Below are 17,301 nucleotides of genomic sequence, written 5' to 3' on the forward strand. Positions count from 1 at the left end.
TGCGTGATCCAGGGTGGGACTTGGATTACACACCTCAGTGATTAACAAATCCACGAGTCCTTAACATTATCGCCCATTCAAACCTCTTGAATTGTTAGCATATAAAATGCAACCTAAAAGATGGCATTCTAAACACATCCAGTGTAGAAGGACTTTCAAATTGCTTGTGAAAAAATTACATTCAAACACACCCTTACATGAGGAGCCTTGTAAAACCTATTAATGATCAAATCATTACCCTTTCCCTTTCATTCAGTTGTTTTTGTGTGACACTCTTTAGACTGCTGGTACCTTTTGATACAACTGCAGACAAGGAAAAAGGCAGACATTGAACCCCATTCCACCTTTTTATCTCAATCCTCATTTTAGAAAGTGGAGAACTCTGATTCTTATAGCTTCAGGTTCACTCCCTTCTCTTTGGTAGTTCCCTTAACAAAAGAGCTGCAGTAATAGCCCTGATACCTCTCCCTCTTCACCAGAGAGCCTCTTTATGTAGGAGAGCGGCATTATCGCTCAATGTTAAATTAGACCTAACGTTTGGTATAACAGCTATCATTACAGCCCATTGTAAGGACTAGGATCAAGACCCAAGTCACTTTTACTGGTATGGATTGAAAGGACCAAGACCTTCAGATGAAGCCGTAGTAGGTCCATGTCTATGGACAAACTAAGCCGGCACATTTGTGGAGGGGGAAAAAGCACTTGCTGTTGAGTATCTTGTCAAGTGTTTGCTCTGCTGAGTATCAGAGTGTGATCTTTGAGAATTAGCAGGGCGGCTGGTTGCCAGGGAGGTTTGGATCCTTGTTAATAAGAGAGAGAGAGAGAGAGAGAGAGAGAGAGAGAGAGAGAGAGAGAGAGAGAGAGAGAGAGAGAGAGAGAGAGAGAGAGAGAGCGAGAGCAATGATGAGTCAGAGGAGTGGGAAAGGACAGGAAGACAAATAGAGGGAAAGAAGTGCACAGTAATCATTGGCATTCATTTAACAGTCCTTACTGTGAGGGGGACATAATGCTGTGAATGGAAAGAGAGAGAAGTGAAAACGCTGAGGCTTAGAAAAAGAATAAAGCGAGAAAGAAAAGGAATGGATGAGAGGAAGAGAGAGAAGGAAGAGCGTGCAAGGAAAGAGAAGATCGGCTCCATAATAAACAGTCAAATGGCCCTGTACTTCACAACAAGCAGGGCCAGAGGTTTAGATCCAGCTCTGGTCGGCCCTACAGTGCAAACTTCAGCTGTGTGAATCATTTATCAGCGATCCATGTTTGATCTGTGATAACCTGTGGCCCACGATACAGGTTGATATCTTCACGTATAAATCTACAACGACGATTGACCTTTGGCCCATGTGCAAGCTCATACACTCTGACATGGCAAAACCACTACTACAGTTTGTAGGAAAGGGATATTTACTCGTATTTATTTGTTGATGCCGTTATTGTTATTGTTGTGCCCCCCCCCCCCCCCCGTGTCATAAACAGACACAACCATTCACAAAATCATTCACATTATCCAGTGACAATTGCCATAATATGGGTTCCAGAACATTATGTTCTGTTAGGGAGCGTGTCGCTATTTCTACAAGTCATCTTTTCGACAACCAAACCTAACCCTAACCTCCGTGGAGTGAGTAGCGATACCGTTGTCGAAATGATGTGTGTTCGAAAAAGCGGGATTTCCCCGTTCTGTTATGCATGAAAAGGTTTGCAGGTCTTTTGGCCTAGTCCAATATGTTTTGGCCTTTAGAAGTTTCTAATACAGTAGGCTACAATAGGTCTGAATACTCTGCAAAGCAAGAAGATAAATGCAATTTCTTAAATGCACTATTCACTCTTGTCATGCTGGAATGGCTCTTCAAAGTTCAAACCGCTAAGTGCAAAGTGCAAGTCAATGTTATGTTTGAGACAACACTGCGTCGACAACAAGCATCTGTCAACATCTTCAAACGAGACTGGAATATTCCATTGAAATGTTTTTGAAACGTCTCTAATACAGAATGCCCACAGGTTCCAGGAGTAAATATTTTTTGATGGAGGGCGGCAGGGGCAGCTGTCCAACGCCTGTGTCGCAGCGCCCACGCAGCTGGGCGCGGATGGCACACCTGGCCAGGTGGAGGAGGTTACGAGGAGTGTTGCTGCACACAGCGAAGAGAGAGTCATAGAATCCTTCATGCCGCTGGAGAGAGACCAAGATAAACATGGACCACATGAGACATGAATGTTGAAAAGTGGTGTGTCATAAGTGTTGTTTTTGACAGCAAATTTTGATTTCGTTTTAGTCATAGTCTTTTGAATAAAATGTAATTTAGTTTTAGTCATAATTTAGTCACCTGAAAAGTATTAGTTTTAGTCTAATTTTAGTCGACTAAATATCATAAGACTTTAGGCGACTAAATCTACAGTTGATTTAGTCGACTAAAATGTATTTTGGCAGGCCTTGATGGCATCGTAATGACTGATTTTACACTTGGTTGCGTGCTGAAAATAGCAGATCTACAAGCTCACAACGCGTCGCAGTGTGAGCTTGTAGATCGGCTATTTTCAGCACGCAACACCTGAGAGCAACCAAACATAAAATTACTCTCTTCTACACTAGTCCCTCCATAACGTTTTAGTCTAGTTTTTATTTTGTTGACGAAATTGTCAATATATTTAGTCTTAGTCTTAGTCACCACAGCTTAGTTTTTGTTTAGTTTTTATTTAGTTTTCGTTAGTGAAAAAAACATAGTCGACAAACATTTTTCGTCATAGTTTTAGTCGACAAAATCAACACTGGTCATATCATAAAGGTATCCAGTATTCTAGGTATCCAGTATTATTCACTCTTTATTAATGAGACTCTCTCTACCTGATAGCATTCATCTGGAATGGCAGCTCTCCACTTCCTGGTTGGTTTTAAGTGTTCAAATATGTTCACCATGATTTCTACCACTCCAGGGTAGTCGTGGCAGGCCTGCAGCACCTGGGTTATCAACACATAGAAAATTGCAATCCGCAGGTTTACCCCACCTTTTAACCAACCATCAGCCACGTCCCCAACAATTATCTCTACTCATAGATTTACAAGAGTAAAGGCTCTTTCACACTGGGCACGATAACGATAATGATATGTCGGCGACGGCGACAGTGTTCACATCAATTATGGTGGCTTTATCGTTGTGGTGTGGACGCTACCATGCACTTCAATTGAAAAACAATATGTTTTATCGTTATCGTGCCCAGTGCATGGGAAAGGGCCTTAACACTCTTTCAGGCCACTGCCATCTACTTTTCTACAGTGGTGGAGAAAGTACTCTGATTTTTTGTTTTACTTAAGTAAAAGTATCAATACTGCAATGTAGAAACACTCTGTTACAAGTAAAAGTCCAAGAAAAATTGTACTTAAAGGAGTAGTTCACCACTTTTCAACCTGTCTTCATATAATAGGTCCTCACTAATAATGTTCATAATAAAATAGCACAATTTTTTTCTATTCAGTCTGGGTCTCATAGGAGAGCTGTCAAATCATTCTACCGGTGACATCATCGTTTGACAAAAAAAATAATAATATTTTTGAAAAAAAATATTTAGAGAACAATGGCTTCCACTTTAACATTGCAACTTTTTCAGGAATAGAAAGCCTACAGTTTCTATTAGCTTGCATTTCCCATTGATGATGTCACCGGTAGAAGGATTTGACCCACCCACAGCTCTCCTATGAGACCCAAACTGAGTAGAAAAAAATTGTGATATTTTATCATGAACATTAGTGAGGACCTATTATATGAATATAGGTTGAAAAGTGGTGGAGTGCCCCTTTAAGTACAGTACTTAAAGGGGAAGACCACCCATTTTCAATATTGAACTGTGTCATTAATATACCTTAGTCTAGAGGAGTTGTGTGGAAATAGAAAAAAAAGTTCCCCCCCTTCTGTGTTGCCTAGAACTGGAGGATTGATTTTGGGGTTTGTATTGTAAAGTACAACTTGATGACATCACACATTGTACTTTACAATACAAACCCCAAAATCAATATTGAAAATGGGTGGTCCCATTTTTGCAGAATGTCCCATTTCAAATAAATCCTTTGAAAATAGCAGATCTACAAGCTCACAATTCATCGCTTCGCTGCGCATTGTGAGCTTGTAAGTTGGCTATTTTAAAATGAAGTGGAGTAGAAGTAAAAGTACTGTAAATTGGAAATACTCAAGTTAAGTACAAATACCTAAATACCTATACCTAAAATTCTACTTAAGTACATCTACGTAGTTACTTTACACCACTGCTTTTCCATAGCACTTTTATCCAAAGTGCATTACATTCACCCATACACCGATGGCAGAGACAGCCACGCAAGGCACCAACCTGTTCATCGAATCAGGAACCTTGCTGTGTACCTCTGGTCTGGAGACATTGCCGGCCTGTCTAAGTGGAACACAAAGGAAATGTTTGACGGACTGTCCCAGCTGCATCTACAGTACCTTGTGAAACTGGGGCGGGTAGAAGCGTGCAGTGGTGTGGTTGAGTAGCAGCTGGAAGCAGAGCTCGTGGATGGCCATGGGCCTGATGTCGATCACCTTAAGGAAGTAGGAGATGGGGCCACAGCCGTTCATGTCCATGACATGAGAGTCACCACCGGCCTCCAGCAGCATCTGAATCAGGACGTGGTCGAAGTTCCAGGCCGCCTTGTGGAGAGCCGTCTTGAGGTCTATCTCCTGGCGGTTGGGGTCTGGAAGAGAGGGCGCTTCTAATGAGCAAAATGAAAGAGCAAATCCATTTAACATCTAACATCTGAGTACTGGAGACCCATGACCAGAGTCTCAAACAGAAATAAAGTGGTTGTACATATACAGTAAGTGATGATCATATTTTTGGTCAAAATGAAGACAAAAGCATAGAATTTAATATATCTTCATCCCTAATGCTAAACCTAAATAAAACTCTATTATTCAGTTACTGAAAGAACAAGAACAAGGCTGCATTTGAAGATGCAATGGTTTATTTAACAAATCCTCAGGATTAAGATTCACACTCAGGACACAACAAGATTTTATTGTCCAGTGTTACGTTGTCAAAAAGTTCAGCTCCTCTGGTTGTGAACACCAGCAAACATGCCTCGGTCTCTAACCTGCTTTGTGGTCCAGCAGAATGCGGCAGACCAGGTGGTGTTTCTGGCTGTATGGCTGCTCCTTCCCGGTGTCGAAGGCCCAGTAGACCGCAGTGAACAGGGGCGTCTCCAGGCGGGCATTGACTGCGTTCACAGCTGCTCCGTGGGCCAAGTAGAGAGCGACCAGCTCTGGGACACCGCACCGGGCCGCTATGTGTAACGGTGTGTCCTCCTCTGTGTTCTGACTGGGCATGTTCACTTTTCCACCTATGAGGGAAAATTTCAAACAGCAATAACTGTCAGTTATGCTAGTGTCAGTGTCCTTCTACGGGATTATTATATATATGTTTAGATTGTAATCCATCCATCCAAAAATACAGATAACCAGTGAATATACCCCATTGCCATACCAATACATCCATCATCATCTATTCTTCCCTGTTGATACCTCTGCTTCAGGGGTGTCCAAAGTGCGGCCCAGGGGCCAAATGTGGCCCGAGGACTCATTCCTAAATTGTATTATAAACGGCCTGCCAGCAACATCAAACAAGAATATTTTCCCAGAGTATAATTTGTCAGGACTGTTCCCGGTTGTCTCATTCTGGAGAGGTCAAAGAAAGGCTATTTTATTGTATTTTTCACAATAATCTGGTTACATTTGGTAATGTGAAATAAGGTTGAGTTATTTGTGTTTTGTTCAGAACACACACACCTGACAAAATACCATTGATATTAAATATTTTAATGATGATGATAGTTGCAAGTATGTGACTTTGTATGTCAGCCCTTTTGTGTTTTAATATTTTCTAATGTGGCCCCATTTGAAAAAAGTTTGAACACCCCTGCTATGCTTTATTTGTACCCTTCCTCATCCACCTTCATTTGCTCTCCTGACCTTTGAGGATGACCTGCTTGGCACAGTCCACAGACTCCCTGGTGGTACAGTAGTGGAGGGCCGTGTGCCCGCTCAGCGATAGACTGTTAACCTTGGCACCGTGAGCCAACAGCAGAGCCACGCAGTCGGCATGGGAGACCGAGCAGGCGACATGCAGCGGGGTTTTCCCATTGGGCACTCCATTGACCATTGCACCGTTCACGAGGAGGACCAGCGCAGACTCCAAGGCATTGTACATCATGCACACATGGAGACCCATTGCCCATGACCTCTCCAGTTTGTAGTCTGGCAACCAGTTACCTATAAAGATAAGGAGGAAAACAAGAATGTTTAACTTACCGTGTAACTCACAGTGTTAAAGCAGAATAGATTTTTGACTTTGTGTTATAGGTCAGAATGGCTTGCCGCAGTGGGTCAGCATAAACGCTGACCACAAGAATACAATGACCAAGACTAGAGTCCAGCACGGACCTGTGTGGCATGTCTCCAGTGGGGAGTTACTGCCACCTAGTGGCCTAACTCTGTTTTGTCCAATGGCTTTGAAATGCTCAAATAAACAACTAACCACCACTGACTTGTTGGCCACATGCTTTGTATGATGTTCTAATCATCTGTATGAATTAATCCTCTTATGTCTGTGTATGATAAAATGATAATGATCTGGACTTTGTAAAAAGTCCAGATCATGAAATGTTCCTCCTTTGTAACCCACCAACAAACAAGACTTTACAATGATACTTAACAATGGTAATAAACTTTACTTAGCGTTCAAAGTGCTTAATTTACTTTTACTCCACTACATTTATTTGAAAACATTAGTTACTAGTTACTTTGCAGATATAAATGATAATAGGCCTATTATAGAATACACAAAACACTTTAGCCCTATTTTATATCTTGGCCTTTTGAGAATAGCCGATCTACAAGCTCACAACGTGACGCATCGCTTGTAGATCTGCAATTTTTAAACATGTAGTACTTTGGTACTTTAAGTACATTTTTATGCAAACACCTTCATACTTTTACTCAAGTACATTTTTTTTACAACGGTTACCTTGCACTACTGGAACAAAAGTTGTACTGACTCTGACCTCTAACGTACTTTTCCCTGAGAGGGTTGCTGTGGCGTCTTGCTGTGGCTCCCATTATTTCTTAAAAAAGGAAGAAAAAAATATATGTATATTCTTGACTTATTTGCACTGACTTTGGTTACTTATTTTCTGGCCCTGCACTATTGGGTTGTGTTGGTTGTACTATGTACTATTGCGGTGTTGATATGTCGGTGTGATACTTGTGTTGCATGACTGCATTGACTAGCAGTGACTGTTATGTGCACTTTTTTTTTGTTTGCCACCGTTTGTTAAGTTATGCTTTGAGTTTAGCTTTTTTGGGTGTGTGACGTGTCACTTATGAGCGTTGAATGTTTCGTGGTCACTTTATGTATATATTCTTCTTCTTTTTTTTTGCAATAGCTTTCGACACTTTGTTTTATTTATCTTTTTTTGTGCTTGCTCTTTGGACTGTACACTACAGTACTCTTTTTCTTTTTCTTACTTCTCTGTAACTTGTAACCTTAACTGCTGTGCTGCCTCTGGGCAACTGAATTTCCCCTGTGGGATAATAAAGGTACCTATCTATCTATCTATTTTGAATCCTGGATTTTTACTTGTAACTGTATTGCAGTATTGACTGCCCCTACCTACCTTTCTTTTTCTTTTTTTAAATTTTATCCCCGATTTTGTAACCCATTTTTCACTTGGTGTCAATAATCTAATGTAATCCTGGGCGCAACACTCCCTCTGCCAAACTGGGGAGACAACAAACTGACCTCATGCTTCCTTCTATGCATGAAGAGTCCAAGTCGCTTCTTTGCACCTGGCAGGGGGGAAGTTTCCCTGGTTGGACATAGCAGGCGCCCCAGCTGGCCAGGGGGAGGCAGTATAGAGACCAGGATTACTGCATGTTATTTGTGAGGGTACCTACCTTTCTTGTACGAAGCCAAGACCATGTTAGCATCCTCCACCTCAAGCACTGTGTCTATGTCCAGGTTGCTCTTGCGGAGGATGGTCTGCACCTCCTGGGCATCGTTCCTCAGCAGGGCCTTCAGGAACCGTGCTTTCAGCTCCCTGAGAGCCTGCTGCTGGGCGGTCAGCTGAGGCTCTTCTTCCATGAATGCCCAGAGGGCCGGGCCTAAGCACGGCTCTGCCCGCCTGGCCGACACTGGCAGGAATAATATTCTCAACACAGCACGGAGAAAACTTGAGATGAACTCACAAACGTGGAAGGTTATGGCGGAAAACATGCCTCATACCCAGAGGTCTGAAGATGATCCTCTGTGAACCGTGCCATAGGGTAAAGGGGAGGTCTAGAATGAAAAGAAGGAATACGAATTTAATAGGAAAAAAAAGAGGTTGAGAGTGAAGTGAAAGGAGAGACAGTAGCAGTAGGCCTAGAATAGAATTAGGCTGGATATAAATAGAATGGAGGGAGGGAGTAGAGAGCTAAAAGTGAGTGTGCTTGACGCTAGAGTAGACCATTAAAGTATGTACCTCCCATAGTCATCTAACATGGTCCTTATGACATCATGAGGAATATGAATGGCTGGTCACATGACTTTAATAAATATGGTTTACTTTAAATGGACCCTGTCCTATGTGGACACAAGAAAGCATGGCAGGGATTTCCATGACATACGCTTGCTATTACATTCTTATCGAGTACTATGGACTTACTGAATTCAAACTACTGCATATTTGACTGTATGAATGTGAAGTTAGAGAGGTTTACCACATCCAATGGGGTGAGGAAAGAACTTCTGCTGACCGTTAGTATACAGTACATTGGGAAGTACATTGCTTGGAAATTGTGCTTTTAAGTACGGACAGCAACATGACACTTTGCAGGGCAATAACAAAATAGTGAACAGAAGAAACGAAAGCAAATCGCTGACAGTAACCGCACCTTTTATTCAGTGTGACAGGTAGCTGCCCTTTCCAAAATGCAAAAGAAGAGAGCAAAGGGGGGGAAAAAAAGAAGAAAGAAATAAAAGGAACCTCTTATCAGTTTGTGGTGATTATCTAGCTCTCTACACTTTCCTATTCACAGGAAAGCTGAACATCCCATAAAACCTTGCAGACAAGGATAAAACTGTACTTAAAAACAACCGGTTTCCTTTAAGGTTCCCTCGCCTGCTGGGACCATAACATGGTTTCATCAACACGTTGGTTTCATCAGACCAGTCAAGCTTGATCAACATGCGTGTGACCTTAATCGACCCCCAGCAGCCACCCTGATAGTGCACCACGTATTGATATAAAACAAGGATCTTTCAGGGATAATGGAGAGTATTGCTTTGAGCGTTTTTCTGTAAATACAAAAGTCAAGAGAGTGCAGTCTATCGACAGACTGACAGGGGGTCAGTGGGGGATATTCACACAATGGCGGAAGTGTTACAAAACAGTTTTTAAGGTTACATTATGGCCAGGTTAATCATTACTTTATATGCTGTGTAAGAGGATGGGTAACAACCAACTCAAGCTCAGTTTAAGCATGGCCTTTTACTGTCGCCACGCAATTAAAAATGGGTCGACATACAAATCATCACTGGTAATCACTGATGACAACCATTAGAATCTAAAAATCTTTTTTCAGGAACATTTTTAATTATTTGTCTTTTGGCAAAAAGTAGTAATCATACAATTCTGGATAAATTATAATTAGGTGTTAATACTCTACTGTTGCATAAGTTATCATAAACAATAGTTAGATGCTTCATTAAATACGTAAATAATAAATAACATTAACATATTAATGATGCCAGAATAACGTTTGTGGCATTGCATGGAAGTATCACTTCACAAGTTAGACCTTTGTTACTCGAGTCTGTTCTGGCTCTTGACCCTCTGACTCAAACACCGGGCAGTAGAGACATAAGACAAAACGGGAATTGTGACCAAAGCTGCCTTCAGTAGCTTCATAGTGACACATTAATAGAAATGTAAACGCATGGAATGATTCCTGCAGGGCATGAGAATTACATGGAGCGACTGTTTCAGCGAGCTTTGTGATCAGACAATTAATTACAGTATTGCATTATAACTGACAAAAATAACTTTCGGTGATGATTTGTATTTTAAATCTGATTACAAAATAAAATGCTTTGAGCCTCCAGTCTCACAACAGACTCAAGTGACATTATAGAAGACTGCATGTTTCCTTTATCTGCAATGTTTAGACCAACATGTGGGACAACTCTAGTGACCAACGGTCTTACAACCACAATTAAGATTGTGTCCTGCACTTTGCACCGGCCCAATACTGCATTCTTATACCATTCTAATAACAATGACCACGGAGATAAATCCTCTCTATAAGGTGACCTACTGTCATAATTAGAATTCAACAAAATATTCCAGAGATCAAAGGTGCTAAATCAAATCAAAGTGAAAGGTTGACAAGCCCTGCCTTCTGATGAAGGATGAACAAGTAAGAGTAATATTTCAAACAAAAGGAAAGACCAAGATCATGAACATCACCAGGTGACTGGACCCGGTCGGCGTATTCCAACACAAACACAGAAGCAGATTTTGTTCCAGAACCAAAAATGAAATAGAAAGAATTCTAGACTCTAGATTTTCTAAAGGCAGCGGTTGGGTATTACTTTGTTATTAAGAGAATAGAAAAAGAGGTCTAAAGCAGGTTATAGGAGGAGTCAAAGCATGTTATGCATATGCAGGAGCTTTCATCATCCTGTTTTTCATTTTGTTTTTGTTTGTAGTGTACAGGTAAGTATGTTACAAAGTCCAGTTTACATTGTACCCGCAATCTCCAGTCTCCAGTGCCAAGTCAGTTCTTATTTTGTAATATCCTTCATAATTTGGGAATTGCTTTCACATGGTACAGATGAGGAGCAGTGAACAAACCGGTGCAGTAGTTTTAATATCCAGTGTTTTCGACTCGTCTTCCAGTGTTCTCGAAAGGTAGGAGAGAAACTAATTTCTCTCAATAAAAACGTGATTCTTACTGTATTCCACTCTCGCCCACGAATGAGAAGTTCCAGTGTTGCATTTGTTCAAGGTGAAGGTGAGCAGCATGGAGACACCTTGTGGTGGCATATGAGAATTGCCCCATATATATATTATATATACTGTATATTCACCATTGTCCCTGTGTACAGTAAATACATGTGCTTTGTCAAAGCTATGGGAGTCCATAGATCCATGTAGCTGAACAGGATTATAGATAGTTAGTTCCTTCTATCAAAAATGGCACAGTAGACAGATCATCATATCTTTATCGCTGTATGTATATGTATTATGTACATTATGTCTAAAGGTGCTTTTATACACATCCACATGGTAACATAGATTGCTCTAAAGCTGATATGTTCAGGAAAGGGAATGAGGTGATTCTTTTGTCTCTAAAACATACTCTCTATAAGAATAAATAAACCCAATTTACAGCATTAAACAGCAAAATAAATAGTACAGAGTAGGTCTTAAGACATACCGAAAACAAAACACAGTGTTGGATGAGAGATGAGGTTGGAAGGGGGCAGCATTCAACTGTACACTCGTTTTGGTTTAGTTTGCTTGGTAAAAAAGTCAGCCAGCCTCCTGCAACAGTTGAGGCGAGGGGCTCCACCACTGAGCTATTAAGAACAATTGAGTAGGCATCCCCCAGGGTTCCCGTCTCGGCCCCACTGAGAGTCTCTTCCCAGAGACGCTACTTGCTGTGGTAGCAGCAGTGCTACGGTAAAGAGGGAGGAGGGGGGGAGGGGAGGTCTATAGATTCATCTCACTCTGCCGCATCCTCTTTGCCTGCCTGTTTCTGTTCCATCTCTCTCTTCCGTAGCTTCTCGCGCTGTTTCTCCATTTTGTCGTAGTTCCTCTTGGCCTTCTCCATGAGCGCCTTGAGGTCCTTGATCTTCTTCTTGATCAGCGCGCGGTCCTGGGAAGAGGTCACACCAAGGGCCTGCAAAACGCACACGCACACACACACACACACACACAGTTGTTTCTAAACGTCATGTCCGAGTTCGAGGACCACCAAGGGGTCCGAATGGATCCTTATGGGTCTGTAACTCAGAGTGGACAAATCTCTGTTCCATTTGTACACTCTCTGAGTTAAATAAACACTGAGGATTTTACAGTGTAGATTGGGCTCTCAGAGATAAAAACAATTGTATAAATTAGGGGTCCGAGACTAATACACATCAAACTGAGGGTCCCTGACCCCATTGTAATTGTTTATGCATTATTATTATTTTTGTGTATTTGTATATTATATTTGTATATTTTTTTTTATATATATTTTTTTAATTCAATGACACATCCTTACTGTGCATACAGTAATTTTCGGACTTGTTTTCGGACTTGTTTTTGTCCATGTCTTACACTTTCAATGTAAATGTGTCTCATTTGTTTGTCTTGTTCTTTTTTTTGGCACAAAAATACCAGGGTTGTGGCTCTCTCAGAGCAGGAACTTTGGGGAGTGGGAGGGTTAACATATGATGATATGCTTTGATTTGTTTAGTCAGGAACACTCACGTCAAAGTAGATTTAACCATTTATTGCATAAATGGAATACAGTTAATCTTGGTGTTACGTAAAGGGCTCCACATTCGGAGATGTTCCCTGAATTTTGTGCATGCTTTTTGGGCATGCTAAGCAAAACCAGGGAACACAAAGCAATACCCCCCATAGGGATACAATAGCAGAACAATAGCAATACATTGACGTGTAACTTCGTCAGTCAAAATCACAGTATTTGAGCTTAATACATTGACATGTAACTTAGTCAGACAATCACAAGTATTTGAGCTTAGCCAGACTGATCGTGAAAGGTGGAGGCTGGGGTGGAGGTGGAGGCAGCTAGCAGCGAATGTTCCGAAGCTTCGGAAACCAAGCATAGGTAGAGAAAGTAAGCCATATTTAAAGGAGCCTTCCCTACTGATTGAGAGCTTTGATTGGAGGATGGCAGTCATGTGACGCAACGACCAGCAGATATGAGAATGAGGAATGAGAACAGAGCCGACTGACAGCTGACTACAGCTGGGTGGGGCGACTCCTGTGTCCTGCATAAACTAACGCGTTGCTTCAATTAAATATGTGTTGTGAAAATACCAATAAAGAAACCTTGAACAATAAACTGTGGGTCCCTGAAAAAGGGTGAGCATCACATCACAGATTTCTTCTACATATCTCACAGTGAAAAGCAAAGGGGATTTGTACAGTTCATATTGTATGGTGGGCAAAATCACAGATGCACATAACATGTGCATCCCACTGACCTTCAGCTCAGTGCTGTCCAGCTGCAGCAGTTGATCTCCATCCACACTTTTGGCAGTGAATTCTGGGATATGGTGTTCCAGGTTGAGGCCTGTAAGCCAGCGGGCCACCTGCTGGGAGGTCCACTCTGACACAGTGCGGTGTTGCCACTGGTGCTGCTTAGGGAACTGAGCCTCGTCTAAGATCTGCACATGCACAAGCACACACACACGCGCAATTGAGACAAACAGAAATCAACCTCCATTCCACGACCTATTTTTACAACATAGATCTGTAATTATGTCTACAACAGTAATTCTACTAAATAATGAAATGGAACTGACAGGCAAAATAAAAAATGCTATGAATGTTGTAAGACACACATCAAACCCTCTATAGTCTATTGGCAATGAAGATAAAATGTCATAAGTTACACGATAAAATGCAGAGCTCTTTCTCTGTCTAGTGTTACAGTATATTCAACCTTTACAGACAAAAATAAGCATGCAGGGTGCAAACACAGCCCCTTAATAAGACACAGTGTGTGAGTCTCACCTCATCATCTATCATATCCAGACTCTTAACATGGCAGCAGAGAAGACAACAGAAGGAGATTAGCATACATCCTATCTTTACAAATTTCAAAACGATTTATCATCGCCGTCGCGCAGAAACCTCTTACTCTACGTCCAAAACCATTCCAAAATTACAATAAAAACTGTTCCAGTGGATCCAATATGGTAATTAGTTATCTAGGCATGAGCATTTGTAAGAGAACCACCCACACACAACTAAGTATAGCTCAGGCTAAGCTAAGCATACCTCATCTGAGGAGTGCAGTCCGGACATCTTGGCTTCATTCAGCATTCCACTTATCTCCACTGAGCTGGTGCTGCTGGCACTTAGATCATCATTCAAAGTAGGACCCTGAAGAAGAACAAACAATTCTAAAAAAAAGGGCTAACCAAAGAGGTTCCACGTAACTGAAAGTCATTGTTTTACTGGATATAGGACGATTTTAAATATTCTACTCCAACATTATGATAGAAACAAATGGTGCCAATAAAAAACATGTTATGGGCTACTTAGAAAGTCTATGTGAAACATATACTGTACATTTTTATAATTCATTAGAGTATACAGAACCATTTTGGTAAGAGTGAGACTGTGAGAGTAAGCAAAGTCTCCTCAGCTTCAGCTAAGATATCAATTATCATTTACAAAGCAACAAATTATAATAATTTGAAGTTATACCTCTAAATTATATGTAGTTTGATGTTTTGTTTATTCAATAACAATTTCATCTATTTCTGGCAAAAGACGGTGGAACAAAGGTTAACAAATTATGAAAGGAAAAAAACATCCATTAGGGATGCGCCAGGATAATTGATTATTTATTAAAGTGATCCCTGACTAATACGACAAATATGCCTTAATACATTATAATTGTCCTCTATAACTACAATGTAAAATTAAAAACACCTTAATTATTTTATTTCTTCTAGAAATAGCTAATCTTTCACTCAACAGGGGAAATACCCGTCGCAAGTTAATGATGTCATAAATGTCATGTGTGATCTAACCCTATGGAACTTATGGCATGCATGTGCAAAAAACACATTTGAAATATTGAGTTGATGCTCATATTAACCATATGAAGTATTAAGTTTGTTTTTATTTGCACATGCATGCCATAAATTCCATAGGGATAGATCACACATGACATTTATGACATCATCAACTTGCGACGGGCATTTCCCCTGTTGAGTGAAAGATTAGCTATTTCTAGAAGAAATAAAATAATTAAGGTGTTTTTAATTTTACATTGTAGTTATAGAGGACAATTATAATGTATTAAGGCATATTTGTCGTATTAGTCATGGATCACTTTAAGATCCAAAACAGTCATAACTGACTACAAACACATACGTACAAATGGGTTTTGAAGAGAATTCAAGCTTTCATAATTATGAAAGGAAACTGATTAGCCTCCAAATAAAACAAAAAAGTGGATTCAAAGTAAACAGACATTATGCTTTGTCCAAGAACTACTGTACAATGGAGGGGTGTTGAAAACTATCCTTATCTTTACTCTGCTAGTGCAGGGGCAACCTTATTTCCCCTCAGCTAAAGTTTTATCTTATGTTACCTTACATTCTAGTCTTGTCTAAACCTGACTCTTCCACTTCTGTCTTCTATCACTTTAACCATAATGAAGAGCTTATCCTTTCATGGTCGGCTTTGAGCTTCAACGGAAAACTCTTAAAAGTGCATTTTAAATCAATGTACAGTAAGTTCTGAAATGCTTTCATCTCAAATTCAGAAGGTGTCTTGGGAGAGTGGAGAGGACGGCGCTGGCGCACGATTAAAAAAAATCACATTTGTCACACCAGTGACAAGCAGAGGTTGTGTTTCATCAAGGCAGAGAAAAAAGCCCATCAAAGGTGAACCACAGTGTTCAAAATGTCTAAGAGACTTTCTTCCTTTATGGTTTAAGTTCTTGTGTGAAGACATGGTGAGGAAAGGTTAGTCAGGGTTACGGACAGTTCAGATGATATACTCATTTAAGTCATGTAACAAAAATCAAATCACTGAGTCAATTTATAAATATTTATCCAATCGAAAGAAGCAATTATGCATTTTTTGATGATCATGGTTATTGCATTTCCACCAAATTCCATTTACCTCTTTTACAATAACAATGTGCCTTTCAGTGGATACAGTATGATTGGACAAAATAAGGAATACAATACCAAATAATATGAATAGGAGAAGAAGTGGGGCCATGTAAGAGAATTCTGTTCAAACAGAAACCAGCAGGCAAGTCATTAACATTTATTAACAACAACATAATATAATGATCAAGTACCACAGCTACATCGATAATGACTATATCCTATATATACTCTTATAAAGGATGTTACACCATTGCTCATCAGAAGGTGACATGTACACTCATGTGCACTACCGTCTACTCGTTCATAACCTGGTGTTGCATAGCTCAGTGGTTTAAAATAAATCTCAAGGCACACACTTGTAATCATAACCAAAATTGCGCGAATCGACGCGCTGTGTCCTTGTAGATCAGCTGTTTTCATTAGTTTGTGTTCCGGGCAAACGTCTAATTTCTCTTTTGGGTCTCAAGCTAAAAAGTTTGGGATCCACTGATTTAAATCATTAAATAATTCATAACTTTTTGTATAGGTGTATTATATTGCAATGATAATGTGTGGTTGTCCCCGAATCCCAAGGCACGCTGGCACTTGTCTCAAGGCACACCACCATCACCTAGTCGGATGTCTGCATTGGCAGCGAGACGGATAACAAGTGCCCTTCATGGACTGTGAAGTGGCCAGTAAATCATGGTCATAATTACGCTAATGTAACCACTGAGTCTGACCTCACATACCTTAGCCTTGAGTTTCTCTGGGCTGTCCTCTAGTGAGGGCTCTGTGGAACTGATAGTGATAGAGAATGATAGACGAGAGGGGAGGGGGTGAGGGACATGAAGGAGGCAGATAGAAATATGAAAGAGAAGAAATGGGGGAGGGAGAGACGAGAGGGAAAGAGAGATTCAGAGAGGGGAGAAAGACACGCAAGAGAGAGAAAGCGTATGAAAGATATGGCGAGAGTGAGTGGGGAGGGAGGGAGGGAGGGAGGGGGGGGAGACAGGACCAGGAGATTAGTGGATAGAATTATCACAGTTTCACAGTGTCTAGACATACAGTAGGCAACACAGTAATGGACATTCCATTACCATGTGATTATAGACACTGGTGAATTTATGGGCACCCTGAAGCACTAATGCCTGTACATGTGTGTGCTTATGTATGTGTTTAGTCTTTCAGTATGTCTATGTGCATCCGTCTGTGTGCGTGTGTGTACTGTGTATGCGTGCGAGAGAGAGAGAGAGAGAGGGAGATTAGTGACCCTTGAATGTCACTACAGAGCCCCATCTGGGATAGTGTCTGTGTGATACAACATAGCTAATGCTGCATATTATTTTCACACACAATACCCGTCAACACTCCTGATTTTCACAAGAGTCTCCCTATTTTAGA

At 40.7% G+C, this 17,301-nt stretch overlaps 2 protein-coding genes across 2 annotated transcripts in view; both read right to left on the reverse strand.

The window, feature by feature from the left end:
* Positions 1–1,514: 1,514 nt before the first annotated feature.
* asb4 (ankyrin repeat and SOCS box containing 4) lies at positions 1,515–8,142 on the reverse strand (the record flags this gene model as incomplete). Its single annotated transcript, XM_080735553.1, has 6 exons — positions 1,515–2,167; positions 2,840–2,953; positions 4,452–4,699; positions 5,099–5,344; positions 5,973–6,272; positions 7,956–8,142. The coding sequence occupies 6 exons, from the start codon at positions 8,140–8,142 to the stop codon at positions 1,979–1,981; spliced, it is 1,284 nt and encodes a 427-aa protein (XP_080591679.1). The 3' UTR covers positions 1,515–1,978.
* A 904-nt stretch (positions 8,143–9,046) lies between these two features.
* The window catches only part of ppp1r9a (protein phosphatase 1, regulatory subunit 9A), a 78,924-nt gene continuing 70,669 nt past the window's right edge, over positions 9,047–17,301 (reverse strand). Inside the window, 4 exon segments of the mRNA XM_080735030.1 lie at positions 9,047–11,945; positions 13,264–13,446; positions 14,063–14,167; positions 16,650–16,698. Coding sequence (XP_080591156.1) covers positions 11,769–11,945; positions 13,264–13,446; positions 14,063–14,167; positions 16,650–16,698 — 514 coding nt within the window. The 3' untranslated portion in view covers positions 9,047–11,768.

Source organism: Nannobrachium achirus, assembly GCF_963921795.1.
Source record: "Nannobrachium achirus genome assembly, chromosome: 10".
Lineage (NCBI taxonomy): Eukaryota > Metazoa > Chordata > Actinopteri > Myctophiformes > Myctophidae > Nannobrachium > Nannobrachium achirus.